This window comes from Metopolophium dirhodum, chromosome 6 (assembly GCF_019925205.1).
Source record: "Metopolophium dirhodum isolate CAU chromosome 6, ASM1992520v1, whole genome shotgun sequence".
NCBI classification, from domain to species: domain Eukaryota; kingdom Metazoa; phylum Arthropoda; class Insecta; order Hemiptera; family Aphididae; genus Metopolophium; species Metopolophium dirhodum.
Genome location: NC_083565.1, coordinates 14,097,069 through 14,115,453, shown reverse-complemented (window position 1 = coordinate 14,115,453; position 18,385 = coordinate 14,097,069). Strand labels below are relative to the sequence as shown.

Sequence of the window (18,385 nt, the reverse complement as noted above, 5' to 3'; positions counted from 1 at the left end):
CTGCTGAGAATCCGTTAATTTTAATCAGGGTTTAAGAAGTGGTTTATCTCCACGACCACACATACTTACAAATATCTTAGTCCGTGGCACGAATTAAGATATGTATTTTAGTTTTTAAGTTTATATTATGGATTGATCTCTCCATGATAAAATATATTTATTATAATATGTCTATGATCCACCTTGATTCATGTAGAAGAATTTGTTAGTATAAATGTATAATATTAATTCGTGGTCCATAGGTTTATCTTAAATTCGTGATTTCCATTTCAATACTATTATTGTATGGTAATACTAGCGATATCCGGATATACAGCATAATGTTGTTTCCTCCATGATTATGAAACAAAATGGTAGACGCGGTCTATAACCTTTTTTTAACAAGATCAATAATCGATATTGGTTTTATTGAAGGTACTTGAATAATATTGAAAATATCAAAACCGTTTTGATATTTATTGGCGGGTTTTTATCGATACCAATAATATTGATCGTGTACGGGCCGCTTAATAATTTAGACATTAGACTGACACAACCACGATTTTGTAATTATATAAAAACCCTATAAAGTACCCACATTATTTGAGTTCCGTGTATTCAGTAATCACTAATCAGTTCACAATTCAGTGTGAGTGTTTCAAATGTCCATCCTATTTCAAATTATCGTCTAGTTAATTAGTTAATGAATATAATAAGGTATCAATAATTTAGGAAATTTTGAATGTTATTGAAGTTGATCGCCGATCGCGACAATCGGTTAGGTAAATACTATAAAAACGATCTATTAAATTGTATAATTAAAGATATAATAGTCTTACACCGTATTTCGATTATACTGCGATAAAAAATCAACGAAAAACGTATTTATTATATTTTATTTAATGTATAAATCTGCTCGCGAGTCCACCCTTAGTATTTGTTTAAATTAAAATCTGACAAGTGACAAACGTAGATGTTTATATTTTTATACTTCAAAGTTCAAATATTAATAATTTTTGAATTGATTAGTAAGTTAAATATATATTTTTGGAATTTTTAATAGGCCAACGCGCGATAACAATTAACCGTAATAATAGTAATACATAATATTATAGTATGCACTATGATGCAGTAATGCAGTTGGTATGTAATACGCGTATGCAGTAGGTATGCACTTGTAATGATTAGACACGACTGTCCAAAAATAATATATCATTATAATTCAGCGTGAAATCTACTGGTCGCCGATAACGTTGCACTTGGTTAATTCCATCTAAATGACTAAATCCGATCTAATATTATAATATTATTATCATCTATAAAGATTCGCCATAATAATATTATTATTGTGGATTACGTCTTGCTTACGACGCGAAAACGAAATACGATTAAAATTATTACACGTCAAGACGTGTCAACCGTTCTTCCGCCGACAAGGCGACAACACGACACGATTATAACGATAATATGGTAGGTACCTACCTATGTCGGTAATTTATGTTTTAAAAAAAAATAATGTGAAACATTTTCTCGCAAAACGCTGCCAAGGCGTGCGCCGATCCAAGTCTGAACGGTCTCGTCGCGTCGGCGTGTCACGATCGCGTAAATTGTAAAACGTCGAGCGCGGTTCAGTAAATAAAAATTATAATATAACATTACGGGTTATTCGAGGACGCGACTGCGATAGTAGAGAATAAACTCGTGGCGTGTGGGCGTTTTGAATAAGGTGGCTTACTGGTTTATAATATTGATGAAGGGTTTTAAAATTTAAAGTCGTTTCAGAGTGAAAATGACTAAAAGCAAAACCGTATCGGAAGAATTACGTCTTATGTGTTTGGTGGCCGATTTTCGATATTTCGTGATTCACCGCGAAAATATGTCGTACGACGTAGAAAAAATATATTTATAATTAAATATAATACAACGCGGATCTTTAGATACAATTCTTGAATTCTCCTGGACTTGATGTCTTGCGCCCGTTGCATTTATATTATTATAATAACGTATAAAACTAAAAAACTGTGTAGTCTACCAACGCACAATGGCCGCGTAATCGTCGTCGGCCGTCGTTCTCCTCAATGGATTTCTATGCCATTGTGTACTGTTATACCTTATACCTATTATTCTAAACACTATATATATAATATGTTATATACTTATATAATATAGTATATACACTTTGGTGAACTCCGTTCTCTATAGATCGTTAGAACATTCACAGGTACATTTCGTTAATTTCGTTCATTGGACGGTCCAGTATAATATTATTATTACATAGGTTTACAACGGATTTGTTTCGCGTTTGCCGGTCGATTGTCCGCGTCAGACCGCGTATGGTTTACAAACAGTATACGTGTGCGTTAAACATTAAATATTAATAAACTGCTTCGGAGTACCAACCCCGCTGCACTCAATACGTACGAAACTGGAAATGGTGTAGAGTAAATCTAGAGTAGCATAAATATTATCATGTGTCGTAGGTTAGGACTTAGGACTCAGGAGACAATAATATATTTCACAGTTTCAGATTTCAGGGAGGGCCCTCTGCGCCAACGGAGAGCACCCTCTATCCGCTAATCGGCATCCCTCGAAAACGCTCCAAACTGTATATTTTACACGTATGGACGGGGACACCGGTGGCTGATTTTAGCGCCCCCGATGGAGTTTTTTTTTGTTAGGGCTATTAGTATTATTAATTAAATTCTGTTTTTTACTAAAACTAATGACACAATTAAATAGCCCTAACAAAAGTACACACTAAAATCAGCCGCTAGTTTTCGTGTTCCCGAATATAATATATACGTTACGAATATTCTCGGTATTAATTGGTATAATATTCGTTTATCAGCGTTTCGGTCTGAGAATCGTAGTATTTTTTTTCTCGGAAAGTCAGAATTGTGTCGAGACGCTGACAACAAGAAACCTGTCTACATTGCGGTTTTTCCGAATTTAAATTTTTTCCTTCGAGGAAAAATAATATTATAGCCTTATAACTACAAACAAGAGGCAACAGAGTGATCGTCACGAAGTTTTATGATTTTCCGTCAATATCAAAATATGGTTAACGCGGCGTTTCGACCGCCTGAAATAATAATTTTAATAATATTATAACAACGTTCGGTTATTTCCGTTTAATAAATCGATCGTCGGCGTTCGTGTGGCGTCCTATACTACTCATTACTCCTTTGCGGTTTTTATAATATTATTATTACACCGTCGGCATCTGGCACGCGTCCTGCAGCTGCTCTGCCAAAGAACACGGTGTCGGTGTGTGTGACACGCACACTTGAAAGACGGAAAAAAAAATTATTAAAAATATTGTAGACGTTACAACGATGGCGTACACCGCCGCCAAATAATCGGCCTTACAACGGGAGGGACGGGGGTTATTTACTTTTTCGTTCGTTTCGATATTTCGTACACCGCACACGCATTAGTGTACGTATACCAATATCAATTGGCAATTAACAATATAATTGCGACGTTAAGCAACAGATAAGCTCGGACTTAGGAATTTCCGAACAAAAATACTCAAAAGTAGAAGAATGGTATCTATGGGTTATATATTATTATACAATTATTTTGTAAATATAATAAATAGTACGATGAGACGTAGCATTTTAATAGCTAAATACGAAATGTATTTACTGGGGGTTGATTACTGGATGGACGCGCGCAATATTTAAATTTGTCCTGTTATTATTTATGGAATTTGAGCACCCAATACGACAGAACACTGAACAACCACACAGGTACGAACGTACGATGAGTCGATAAATAACGCGAAGTCCGTAGAGGACGCGGTCACAGGATTTCGGATCATCGATCGTATGGTGAGAAAAACAGCAACGGTCATCACGTCATAGTAATGACCATAATACCATTATTACGAAGATACCAACAATAGTATAACATTACGAAGGACGATCGTTTGGATAAAAGGAGAGATAGCAACATATTTCGTACGACGGTATTTAGTATTTACTTATAATATTATTATATTTTACGACCACTGCGAAATGATGATAATATTATAAACGGGTGGTGTTACAGCGGCGGCCGACCAAAATATACATATATATCGTATATCATAATAAACGTTATGATATTGTTGATTTTTCCCTCCCGCCATCATGGTTGTAAACCCGCCAAAAAAAACCCAATACAAACGAATGGTAGGTATAGTAATAATAATAATAATAATAATAATAAAACGTAGAATAATGTGGAAAGAAAAAAGATGTATAAAAAGCGAGCGAAACTGTCGTATTACAGCGATGGCCGGAGGTGGGTGGTCATGAACTCTCGATGAACGACGGTCGGAGGGGTCGCGAGCGTCGTGAAAACATAAAAGCCGACCGGTGTTGCCAACCACAGAATTGTTTACCGGGCAGCCCACGCTGTTGGTCACGCCGCACTGATGTCGCAATGTCGGATTGGCTCGACCGATCGAGGTCACTGCGCATGCGCTCTAAAGGTTCAACGGTTTTCACCCACGCCGACCGGGCTCACGGAATCGCGATCGATGGCCGTTCGATTTTGGCGACTCTGGGCCCACAAAAAGCACCCAAAACGAGATTTTTTTGCAACGAGAGCCTGTCAGAAGTAAACACCCGTCGTTTCCATGTTGTAAGCAACGTTTCCGAGCACCGAATCGGGTCTGGTGACCGGCGGACGTGGTCCGGCACGACATCGATAGTTTCAGCGCGCGTCGATAGTTGAGGGTACGCGCCGCGGTCGGCGTCCGGCGGCATTCCCTCCATTGTTGCCGCCGCTACCGACGCTTCTTCTCATTCGCGAAACGCAAACGCCGCGTCTCTTCCCTTTGTCGCTCTTGCTCTACGGTTTATTTATTCCGAGTCCGTTACCCAACGCACAACACAGTTCCTATCCGCTTTTCGCTTGCTCTTCTGCCGACAAACGCTAAAAATACCGCACACAATGGCCGACGTTGTAGCTGATGTTATGTAAGTCTTTATATTACCATTATTAATAATTATTGACAATATTATTACCTTATTACTATTATTACGATTATTATTACTATTATTATTGAAAGTTTAATATAGGTATTGTATATTTGTATTATTATTGTTTTGTATCATTTATTGTCGCCGTTCTTCGCGCCGCCGCGCCGTGACCGCGGGTGCTAACGTCGCCGCCGCCACCACCACCACAGTCGTGGGGGGCCGCTTTTTTCCCCCGTCCGCAGCGATCGCGCGCCTACCTCTTAGGACGCCGACGCCAATGCCGCGCCGAGACGCTGGCTCGCCGCGAGTCTTTGACCGCTGCCGACGATCGTCGTCTCCCTCGACCCGTGACGGCGCCTCGCCCGGCGGACGCTTGGAATCGTTTGCCCACCCTCGCCGGTTGACGGAACGTTTCACCCAAAACACTTTTAAGTATTTTCCCCTATGTGACATCCGGCCTCAGGCGATTGCCGCGGTCAGGCGTGGGAATCACATGGTCGGGGCTCGGAAGCGGTTTTACCTGTCGATCGCCGACGAAACGCTTCGTTTGTTGACCTTGCCGCCGACAGACGCCGCGTCGCTTTTTTTTATTTGTCGCAACACAAGGTGTCCGTCTAAAGTGGTTCGCTTATCTGACCATGTCGCCAGCCGCGCACGCATGTCTAGACCCTCTCGAAAAAAAAAAAAAAACATTCGATTTATCGATAACGTATAATAATATTATGTGTGTTACTGCTTATGCAGTGTTACGCTCCATCAAATCACAATTTACAGTGGCTGGGCAAGTGGCACGCTGACCCCTCGTTCTTGTAATCATCATTGCCCCCATAATTGGCTCATTAGTTAGTTGTCAATATTGCTCTTAATAATTTAGTAGACTATCTATTAACCTCTGTCGACCTCATGTGTTTATTCATTCACTGTGTAAACAAATTCAATATTTGATAATTATACCCTAATCTATTGTGTTTGAGTAAGTGCATATGTTGGCTGTAGGATAAAATTATAACTTTTAACCTGTTTAATGAATAATGCAATTATTTCAACTGTTGGCAAACACCTGGACTATAAATTAAACAGTCGCTGACCACCTGCTGGAATCCTTATATAACCACTTACCATAGTTTTCCTAAATCTTACTTGTATGTAGATACATGATGATGATCGTATGACGTTTGGTTGAATCATCTATTATTGATTTTGTAACATTTAAACAAATTTTTATTTTATTATTATTATTTTTTTTTATTAGTGAAACTGTCACCACCCCAGAAAAGAAAGTAGCTGACTCACCAGTGAAAGATAAGAAGGTACCAGATTCTCCAGCCAAGAAAGTTGAGTCTCCAGTGAAAGAAAAGGCTGCTGAAAATGGATCTGCAAAAGCTGAAGAGGAAGACGATGAAGTTAAAGAAAATGGTGCTTCAGAAGAAGAAGAAGAGGATGATGATGTAGTAGAAAAAGAACAGAATGGTGATACCAAAGGTTTGTTTTAGATAATATTTAAACATATTATTTTATTTAATAAAGATTCAATTAATTAACTTTATATTCATTTTTTTAGATGACGAAGAAGAAACAGACAGTTGTCAAAAAGGTGTTAAGAGGAAATCTGGTGCTTCAGAAGCAGCTGTTGAACCTGAAGATAGCGAGAAAAAGGCTAAGTTAGAAGAAGCTGAAGAAGATCCAGCTACTGCAGAGCCCCAATTTGTCGAAGCGTAAACACATGTCCTTGACATTAAATTATTCTAGACCCTACCCTCCTTTTGTTATAATGATAACTACCAATTTTGACTTCGAAGCAGATCTCTTTGATACATGAATTATAAACTCTCCATGTTCAATTTGTAACTCTGCTCCAAATTATAATATGACGTACAAAATGTTTCCTTTTCTCAAAACTCGACAGCTCCGCGGTACTTTGATAATTAATTAATTTTAAACTTAATTTTAAGTTAATGGTTTTTTTTACGTCTTAATGAACTTGGTCAATTTTTATTTTATATCTTTTTACTATAGGATATGGTAAAATTATATTATACAAAAGTATAGTTTTAGACAAGGGATGGTTTCTTTTTAATTTTAATATTGAAAACTATCAATATTTCTCTAAACTACAATGTAAGTAGCTAGAAAATTAGTAGTACCTGTTGTGGTCCCACTAGTAGGGTTTTTGTATTATATTCTACTTTAAATTTAAATAAACAATTTATCTATAAGTTCAAAGTGGAATACATTTTTAAAACTATAATATAATATGGTTGTAATTACAATTTACCTATTTAGCATAATACAGTTCTAGTATTAAATATATTTACCAATGGTAATTATATATATATTATATAGTCTATAAAGTCCTGCCTATTTTATTTTTTTTACCCTTGTATAACACCCCATTTCATTAAATTTTTCTTTGTATAAATTTGGTGTAATTTTATGATTATTTAAAAATATTTTTCAAAGTTCTGTTTTGGTAATACTAAAAACTGTGTATCTTACACAGTCATAAATTGTACTGTACTGTATCTGTTTTAATTAATAAATTGTCTAGAATGTATAACATGCATTTGTGATTTATTAGATTAACTAAATCCTCCTCAATACCAAATTATTTTTTAATTACATTAATTTTATTTTATAAAAATGTTAATGTTAACTATAATATACAATTATTATTTTATTAAGTAATAATAATAATAAAAGAGGTACTAACAAGTTCTACAATTAATATGCTATAATATAAATTTTTCACATAAATATTATTATAATTTGTATTGTTTGTCAAGTATTAATTTTAGTTAAATTTGTAAATTAGTCATAATTAGAGAACAATTGTTTTTTGTTTTGTGACATTTTTAATACAATACGTGTAATGAGGATTTACTTAGTAGTATCCTCAAATTCATTATTATTTCAATAAAAATTTTTTTCCCCATAGGTAAATTATATTAAATAGGTTAAAATCAAAATAATCAGATTTGTGAAAAAAATATTTCATTTACAATATTAATGATAAAAAATAACATTTTCTCTTAAAATTATCAGCATTTGTTGTATTCTTATTTCATGCATAATATTTCTATGGTTAATTATATCAAAGTGATTTTGGTTTATGACACACAAACTTATTCAATTAATTTTGGTTTTAATAGTCGTGAGTTACGTAATAGATATTTGATTTTATAAGTTTATGTTTTCTATGCAGGAATTTCAATGCATTTAGCATTTTTTTCTTCTGGTAGAGTGTATGTTTTTGTACAAATTACTACTTTGGTTAAATTTTTTGTTTTAACAGAATTTTTATGGTATTTTTATAATAATTAAATTTGATAAAGAGTATTTAGAGATTTTTCTGTAAATTTATATATATTTTACTACTAATACTAACAATCAAAATTAATCTTATCTCATATTTTGAACACCACCCAACTAATAATATTGAAATGGGCAACATTATACAAATGTATAATATAATATAATGTTTTTATGATCTGATCAACCAAGTTCAATATCAGCATATTATCTTACATAATTTATTGAAATATATTTCTATCTCCCATGTATATTATTATATTTTAAATAATTGTATTCCTAATATTATATTTGTTGTAATTATTAGTTTTTAGTCCATTATTTTAAATTGACCATTTATGAATTTTTTCATTTGTCTATGGTATTAATTCCCAGCCCAAATTATAAATCTTTTAATCTTTTGTTTATTAAAATCATACTAAAAGGCTATTATGAATAAATATGCTATTAGTATTTTGTACTTAAGTAATAGTTATAAATGACAGTAATTATAATAGTATAAATAACAATAGTTCTATTTGTGATGACTGATGACAAATGCATAATACGTTAAGATTAACATTTTATTTTTTTTTGAAAATACTTAAAACTTGTTATTTGGTGTTATTTATGTTGCATTGATTATTATAACGTATTAACTTAAATGTGATGTGATGTAGTCACTAGTCACGAAGATGATTACTTTGCCCGTGATATGTTCTTGAGTATACATAATATACTACATAGTATTGTATATACCATTTGTTGTACAGAATAACTTTAAAATAAAATAAACCTTCCAACTGGTCTATTATTCAAATTGTCTATTACATTTTTAAGACATGTTGCTATTATTAAGTCTATAAGTATAGAAGTATCTAGTAGGTATAACGTCAAACGTACAACGTATAACATACTAACTAAATATTTAAACATTGTTAAAATGTGTATGTATATTTTTTCATTCATAATAATTTATGACGAAAACATAAACAACATTAAAGCTACTGTTTAGGTTAGGTAAACCTTGCCATAATGGATCTTTAAAATAACTTAATCACAATCCTTGAAGTTATGTTTGAAAGTTGTAAAGTATGAAAACATTTCGTGTGAAATGCACAATGCTTCCTTTTAAAAATCTTAAATGTTGATGTATTAAAATAATAAATAGTTTTAACATATTCCAATGTTGTGGTGCAGAAACTAGAAAGTAGAAAACGTATTAGGCTTGGCCAGGCATGCTGTCATGGAATATATTATGGTTATGTTCATGTCAAGAGCTCGGAAGATATTATATTTACTCAATTAAGATTAACTACTAAACAGTAAACTGGTTATTTTTCAGATGGCATAACGAGAGTTCGACGGAACTACTTTTAAGTATTCATTTTCGATCTAAGACGGGATAAATGTAACGTGCGTCACTATGCAGTATGACAAGAACCACACGATAATATTATGTTCAACACTGGTGTATTTTACATATTTATTAGGTAATTAATAATTATATATTATGAAAATTTAATCTCAGTGTGTAAGAGACACGTGCCAGTTTCGGGAAGCCACCGAGAGGGATGATCGGCGAGCAAGTCTGAAGAGACTACTTAATAAACTGTTTTTCACTACAAAAAGTAGTGAAGTAACTAATGAGCAGTTGATATGGTAATTTTTTTTTTGTTCGAACACCGAACGAGACCGGTCGCCATTTTGGTCGTTATTGGCGATTGCCATTCCCCGGCGGTGGCGAGGGAGACGGACCACGGACAGATCGTCGGTGCCCGGCGGTGGCATACGGGCTGTCGGGCCATGGAGTACGGGCAAGTGGCGACGGTAGTTGTTGTTGTGCTTACATGGGGTGGTGTGAAGGGAAATCATGCGGCGGCGGTGCACAGTGCGCTTTTTCTTCCAGAGTCCGGAAATCGTCTCCTCCACGGATCGCCCGCAGCTGGTCGATCGGCCATTTTGAGAATTTTTGGTCGGGGGAAAAAAAAGGAAAAATTCTTTCCCTATCAATTTTTTCTATTGACCATTTTGTTTATGTATTTCCGTGATTTTAATCCCATTACCGATCGCCGTAACTAAGTCGTTGATTAAACAATAATTAATTATGACAGTGCCCGAGCGTTTGCGAATATCGCCGTCGTACCGCCGAACCAGCCTCGTCCGATTCTGAGGTAAGCCCGTGATGATACACTATAAGGCTTGATTAACCTGACAGTATAGAGACGGTTTCGATTAAAATATAGCGTTGACCGTGCAGTGGACGTTCGGCGCAGCACACTAAAAATCAGCTGAACGACGGTAGTTAATGACAACTCGTTCGTTGGGAGCCCTGGAAGGTAAAAAAGCGAACGCAATGGGCAACGCCGCGACGGCTAACAAGAAAGGCGACTCGGCCGAGAGCGTCAAAGAGTTCCTCGACCAGGCCAAGGAGGATTTCGAGGAGAAGTGGAAAAAGAACCCAACGAACACGGCGGCCCTTGAAGACTTTGACCGTATCAAGACGTTGGGTACGGGCTCGTTTGGCCGTGTCATGATTGTACAACATAAGGCTTCCAAGGAGTATTATGCCATGAAAATACTTGATAAACAGAAAGTGGTCAAGTTGAAACAGGTAGAACACACGTTGAACGAAAAGAGAATTTTACAAGCAATCAGTTTCCCGTTCCTCGTCAGTTTGAAATACCACTTCAAGGACAATTCCAATTTATATATGGTGCTTGAATACGTGCCGGGAGGTGAAATGTTCTCTCACCTGCGGAAGGTTGGCCGATTCAGCGAGCCACATTCGCGTTTTTACGCGGCTCAAATAGTGCTAGCATTCGAGTACCTACACTATCTTGACCTAATCTACAGAGATCTCAAGCCAGAAAACTTGCTGATCGATTCGCAGGGCTATTTGAAAGTGACTGACTTTGGTTTTGCGAAACGTGTCAAAGGGCGAACTTGGACCCTGTGTGGTACGCCTGAGTATTTGGCGCCTGAAATTATATTAAGCAAGGGATATAATAAAGCTGTCGACTGGTGGGCTCTTGGAGTTCTAGTATATGAGATGGCTGCTGGTTATCCACCGTTCTTTGCTGACCAACCTATACAGATATACGAGAAAATTGTCTCGGGCAAAGTACGCTTCCCATCACATTTTGGTTCTGACCTAAAAGACCTACTGAGGAACTTGCTACAAGTGGATCTTACTAAACGATTTGGCAACCTGAAGAACGGTGTCAACGATATCAAAGGACACAAGTGGTTTGCATCAACAGATTGGATTGCCGTGTTCCAGAAGAAAATTGAAGCTCCGTTCATTCCTAGGTGCAAAGGACCAGGAGACACAAGCAATTTTGACGAATACGAGGAAGAAGCATTGAGAATCTCTTCGACGGAAAAATGCGCCAAAGAGTTTGCTGAGTTTTAAGGTACGCAAACTGTCTATTTTATTTAGATACATTTATACATTTTGTTTTTGCAACCTCAGTACACAATTAATATTAAAATAGGAGGACCAAACTGTTTATGAGAAATTCTGCTTGTATCAAAATTATTATAATTTAGTAGGTTTTTACTAAGATGGCTTTGTTTAGCCAGTGGCGTTCGCAGGAAATCAATTTTGTTCAAGAGTCAGAAAACTCAGAAATATTGTTATTACATCATTGTGTGAATATCTACACCATGCCGAACTAAAATGACAATGGTACATTTCATACATATAAATATACTTATGTATATTTATACAATATCAAAATCTTGCTCTACCTTAGATAAGATACAATCTCTTTTTATATTGATTGTGTTCTTTTGTTAACTTGTTTACAATATCTGAATTAATATATTTCTTTTGATCCTATCTTGTTGTTAGATTTTGACAAATTGGGACTTTAGAGACATAATAGATAATTGAAATATAGTTATTTGTAAAAAAAAAATAAACATATATATAATATAATATATTATAACAATAATAATAATAAAAATAAAAATAATTATTAATAATTAACTAAATTAAAATATTACTAGCTGTTACTTATATCATATTATTATTATATAGTGCATTCTGACCTCTGCGTACACCACTGCCTAAGTTTTCTCAAACCTTTTTATTTACTCAAAATAATCAAATATGGTTAAATCAACTATTAAAATGAATAGAACAATTTTTTTTTAGCCAATAATTTAAGTGTATACGTAAATAATTTTCCTCATCATAATGTATTATTTTATGTTTAAAATCGGTGCCATTTGTATTGAACCACCATTTGAACAACAGGTATCCGATTTCATTGCTTTTATTATCTGTTTAAACATTCTAAAGAGCTTGTCTAATATTAATTACTGTATGGTAATTATTATTGTTAATTATTTTTTTTTCGGAATTGGATAGTTCCTAGTGAAGTTACATTATAAATTTCCAATGTTAATTACATTTTTTGTTCATACAATAATGTTAAAAAAAAAAAATAATAATATAAAAATGTTCTGAATGATTAAATCTATTATGTAAAATGCTAAAATTTTGAAAACAAATTGCATTTAAATAATATAATATTTACTTTTATGTTTTAGTTCAAATGTAAAGTTTCTTAAAAACAAATTTGAGTAATTGTTATTTTTTGTATAGACATTTAAAAAATTTTTTTTAACTTGTTATAATATGTTATCTACACTTTTTGATGTTTTATTTGGAATTCACTAAGAACTATTCATTTTGTATTCTGTTTTGTTTTTCTTTATACATATGTATGTATTTGTTTATTTATTTTTATTTTTGTGTCGAGTGCAATGCTATAATGTGTTAAGTGGTTTTTTATGTAGAGTTCACACTGAAAATATACTACATAATATACAATAATAATTAATATAATTATAATTATAGACTTAAACAGTTAAAGATATACTAGATATTAGCATTTTATTAGGTTTCTTTAAAAAAACATTTTGTCCCATTAACTATACCTATTTAATATATAATGTTAAATTGGCTTGCCAACATTTTGTGACAGAATACTAATACCCATGTATGTATTTTTTGTTTATATATATACTAAGCTCTAACTGATATTTCATTTTTCGTGCGGAGTTCAGGGTATGTTTCCCGGAGTTAGAAGCATCTACATATAACAACTTGTACTTAACTTAAAATTATGTTTTTCTTTAGGTATCAGTCTTGAAATGGTGTCAGCTCTTATGATTTTAAGTTATAATAAAACTAAAAATAATTTTAATAATAATCGCTTTACTTATCTACTTATTTATTACACACCTACAGTCTTTTTGTGATTTCTCCTAAATTAATTACATTAATTATGTTTTATTTTAATTATTTGTTTGTCATTTTGTAAGAAGCACAATCTATGAAATCATATTCTTGTTACCAATATTTACCATGTTTAGATTTTAAATGTGTAATAATCTATAACTTAGTCTAAATGAGCATAAAAGATCCCTAGTCAGTATTTCAAAAAACTAAATTAATAATTATTGTTTTATTAATATTTCACTTTATTATTGTTTAACTTTTGTTTTTCGATTGTCTATTTTTAGTTACAATTGATGAGTATTATTTTAAATTATTATTACGTTTTTATTATTATTAATTGTGATGTTTTTGTTTTGTGTTTTAACAAATCATTAGGCTATATGATAAATTTAAAAATAATATTTCTAATATTTTAGATGGCATTTAATATTAGGTATTGTTTGTGTATGAATTTATGTTGGTTTTATTTATATTTTATTTTGTAGTGTTCTTTTAGATCTATCATAATAATAATTATTATTATAATACTATGCTGTATATATATTATATTTTATTAAAATCATTTAAAAATAATTTTTTTGTTGTTTTTATGAATACAGTTGTGTACCTACATTAACACAGTTTACCTGAAACTCAGATATTTAAGGTACAGAATATTAAGAACACAGTTTAAAATAGGAATGCTGTATTTCGACATAAAATAAAATAAGAGTTAAACATTTTAAGTCATTGAGTTTACAATTCAAATAGTCTAATTAAAAGAAACACGTACAGTAAGCAATTATGCTAATCTATAACATTTTATAATCTGTTAACATTCTACTGAAGGTGGGATAACATTCACAAAATAATGGATGGATTATGCTTATAATAATCATTGACTTGTAATATGTCTATATATATAATATAAATATATATATATTTATATTATATATATATAATTCATATATTTATATAATATTTAGTATTTATTTTAATGAAATAGTTTGTAAATATAATTTTTAACAAACTAAAAGTTTAAGGTGTAAGAAGCTTAGGAAGCATATCACTGCGACGTCGACGTCCTGGACCACCAGCAAAATTAGCCGCTGCCATGCCCATTAAATGTTTTGCTGCTTGTGTGCCTGAGTAGCCTCGGCTTAAGCCCAAATCAAGCCCACGCTTAGAACTGGAAAACAATTAAAACAATTTTAAAAGTTGAAATATTTCAAGTTGTACATAATAGGTATTAACTGTGTTTTATTCTTATTAAATGCCTGAAGAATTGATTCTCTATAATTATTGAAAGGTCAAAGTATGTAACTTAGCCTTTAGAACAACTTATTAGTAGTGAAATTTACTCACAGGTAAGTTATATAATTATATTGTTATAAACTTTAGTTTATGGATAAAGTTGTTGTATCCCCTCAGGAAGTTTAAAAGTATATCAATGTTTTGCAATGTTGGATAATAACAGTACCTATACCAACCTTTGGTTAACATACTATATCCGTTTTTGTACTATACTCGGGGCATTTTAAAAATATACCTTGTTTTTTCTTACTTGAATATTTTTTAGTCTATTTAACTTGTAGTTGTAGCTTGTACGGCTTAAAAAATTAGTTAACTTGCCTAGCCTTGAGAAATAATACCTAAAATGTTGTTTTAATTATAAAATTGTACTTCTTAAAAATTGAAGACTATCTCAATCGATGTATACAATTAATAATAATATTAATATATTATTATTTATTTAATTTAATATTTATTAATCAAATTGAGTATTCAACAAAATATAATTTCTGAATATGAGAACATTAAATTAGGTAGATATATTGGTATGAAAAACATAGGTACAACTGTACAATTATAATCATTACAACTAGGTACTTACCTATGCATATTTGTTATGATATTTTATACATAGTCACGTACATTGAGTTTTATAATTTGTTTTCATGTTTGAATTAATTTTTAATAACTATAGGTATGTGAGTTTTATATTGTTTGTGTGTGTTGTGGGACAGAGGTGTAATAACCAGTCTCTTGCAAATTTTATAATTGGATTAATCAATAACTTTTGAGATTGATGAAGTGATTGATGATTTAGCAAGTAAGAACAGAAAGCTTGATTTCATTTTATAATTTTACCATAAGCGGAACTCCATTAAAATTTAAGGGGGTCTAACATTATTAACATAAATGTGAGGGGGGGATTCGATCCCAGTATCATCCCACACATCTAAAAAAAGGAGGGGAGACTGACGGACTTAATTGTATTTAACCGTATTCAATAGATTGAAAAATTAATGTACTTATGTGTTTCAAGAAAATTACGAAAAAGAATGTAACTATTTTTCTCTAATCAAAGAATGTAACTAGAGCAGCTATCTTGTTTAAGATCTTAAATATTTCAAACTCATTTAAATCTCGTATAATATATTTTAAATATACATAGTCTTATAGTTAATTATTTAAATTTGAATAACTAGCAAAAATAATTTTCTTGAGGATTAATTAAGTTTATATTTGTCGTTTTACATGGGAAAATATTTTTTAATTTGTTTTAAGATTTATAATGACTAATCAATATAACATGATTTATTCATCCTTTCTCCACAATTATTTTCATTTATGATATAAACAACAGACTACAAAACATTTTTATGATGTTAATTTATAATATGTTTCACATGAATGTATTAATATCTATTAGAGAACTGAACAGTCAACACGGAGTAATAATATTCCGATTATGGCTATTGCAAAATTGTATCGAGACAGCTGATTAGTTGAAGGTTAGTAGTAGGTATCTGCGAAATGTAACTATTAATGATTGACCAAATTAAGTAATATTTCCATATAAGATAAAAATCACATTTTTCTATGAATACCTATATGATACCTACAACTACCTAATTATACTTATACATGGTACGGCATCAGCCTAGTATTTAAACATTCAAAAAGCTAAAATTGAAAATAATATAATAGGTACTACAAAAGTAGGTAGGGGTATAAGTATCTATCTAAATAGGTAATAAATAGATTAAAAATGTTATGAAATTCCATGGTATAATTTACCACTTTAGATTGTAGAAATATAAAAGTATTTAAGTACCTACCTATGTTACCTATTGGCATGACAAAATTTGTCATGGCTATTATAGGTATGAACGACTGTTTGTGTGCACTACGCGTGTGGTACCAAAGCGTAACTACCTTATGTGCAGTACAATTTAAAATGGTGATAGGTAGTCTGCTTTCGTAATTTAGGTACTTACCTAATTGTCCACATATGTCTTAGCCGTAAGCTAGTTACTTTTGTCACGTGGTACGGAATTTCAAATTTTGTAGAAAAAAAATTAGAAATTGAGATTTGATTGTATCTTGGTTATCAGTATTTATAATTGTTCTTGAAATTCTTGATGAAGTCATGAATACGGTAAGGGGATTGATAATAATTGACAATATTATATTTTAGCATAGATAATAATATAAGAATTCTTATATTATATATGATTTTAGCAGTATAATATATTATTATGAACGTTTCATTTTGAGATTTTGTTTTTTTTCAATTAAAATCAATGTTTTGGAACTAGGTTGGTAAACTTTATGTGTTCAATTGGACTGAGTTCAATCTAAATTTAACTAGGATCCCAGCGAGGCAAGATAGAATTGAAAGTATCAAAAGCTCCAGTTCAGCGAAGCTTAACCTTTTATTCTTAATCTGATGTGCTAACTAATAGCACTTAGGTATATACAAATATGTAGGTACGCTTAAGTTGTGTTGAAATGAAAAAAGGAACCTACCTATACTGAAAACATTTATCAAAAATATTTTTCGTAAGTACCTAGTATACCTACCTACTAAGCTACCACTAAGGACGCCCATCAATCAAACACTAGCATAGTAGGTTTACATAGTATTATCATCATTTATCAGTAAAAATATTGTTTTATTTACTACTAATAAAATGATTATAATTTGTTTTACACCCCCTAATGGTAAAGGCGCAATTTGAGGGGGGCATATATACTTAGTTTTTAAATATATTCATTCTTAAATCCACCTATTAAAAAAATTATGCGGGTCTGTATTGATTTTATAAATTTAGCCCCCCCCCCCCCCCCAAATCAGTTGTCCAAATCGCGCCTATGCCTAATAGGGGCCCTTGATACCTTTAGATTGGTTAATAGTATAGTTATTATTGTATAATAATTTATAAGTAAACTGAGTTTGATTAGCGAAGTGATGTGGCACAGTGGTACCCCTCAAAATGTTGGTACTTTTATCTGCTCATACACATTTCTAATTCTTTTAAGTTATAAGGTACAAATAACTAATTCACTAATTGTTCAAAAATTATTATAGTATATTAAAATTCTCAAAAAAAAATAATGTAATATAAACATTATTCCTCCAATTAATGTTGATTTAGATACATTAAAATTTTCAAAAACATTATCTGATTAGGTAACTAACAATTTACACTAAAAAATGATAGTTTTAATTTAAAAATAATAAGATTGTATTGCCATTTGCTACATGACATTACATAAAATCTATAAGTAATGGAAAATATGGTCTTTAAGTAAACATGAATTTCAAAAACTAGAAATTGAATATAAATGGGGTAACCATGCTTGGCGGTAAATCACTCATACATTTTTTTAACAACGGTGCTGTCGTGGTACAGTTGGGGAGATCACTAAGATTTCCTCGCTCACCTGGATCAGTGACTGTCTTATGTATTGCGCTTTTGAACTCTGCATTCTTATAACAGGATAAGAAATTATTTCGCTTATTACAGTATAACCATGTAAAACATAAGAGCAATGGCACTGAACTTCGGTCTTGCCGTATACGGGTCGTACAGTCGTTATTTTTGTATCATATATTCATAAACAA

At 32.2% G+C, this 18,385-nt stretch overlaps 3 protein-coding genes across 3 annotated transcripts in view; 2 read left to right on the top strand and 1 right to left on the bottom strand.

Annotated features, from left to right (window-relative positions):
* Positions 1 to 4,732: 4,732 nt before the first annotated feature.
* On the top strand, positions 4,733 to 7,506 carry LOC132946760 (parathymosin-like). Its single transcript, XM_061016818.1, has 3 exons — positions 4,733 to 4,946; positions 6,202 to 6,431; positions 6,511 to 7,506. The coding sequence occupies exons 1-3, from the start codon at positions 4,921 to 4,923 to the stop codon at positions 6,666 to 6,668; spliced, it is 414 nt and encodes a 137-aa protein (XP_060872801.1). The 5' UTR covers positions 4,733 to 4,920; the 3' UTR covers positions 6,669 to 7,506.
* Positions 7,507 to 10,198: 2,692 nt separating this feature from the next.
* On the top strand, positions 10,199 to 13,844 carry LOC132946231 (cAMP-dependent protein kinase catalytic subunit 1). Its single transcript, XM_061016113.1, has 2 exons — positions 10,199 to 10,411; positions 10,484 to 13,844. Exon 2 carries the CDS (start codon positions 10,546 to 10,548, stop codon positions 11,650 to 11,652), a length of 1,107 nt encoding a protein of 368 aa, XP_060872096.1. The 5' UTR covers positions 10,199 to 10,411; positions 10,484 to 10,545; the 3' UTR covers positions 11,653 to 13,844.
* A 315-nt stretch (positions 13,845 to 14,159) lies between these two features.
* Positions 14,160 to 18,385, bottom strand: part of LOC132946233 (diuretic hormone class 2) — a 54,086-nt gene continuing 49,860 nt past the window's right edge. The window contains exon 4 of the mRNA XM_061016114.1: positions 14,160 to 14,659. Within this exon, the coding sequence (XP_060872097.1) occupies positions 14,509 to 14,659 (151 nt within the window). The 3' untranslated portion in view covers positions 14,160 to 14,508. The remainder of the gene's footprint in view (positions 14,660 to 18,385) is intronic.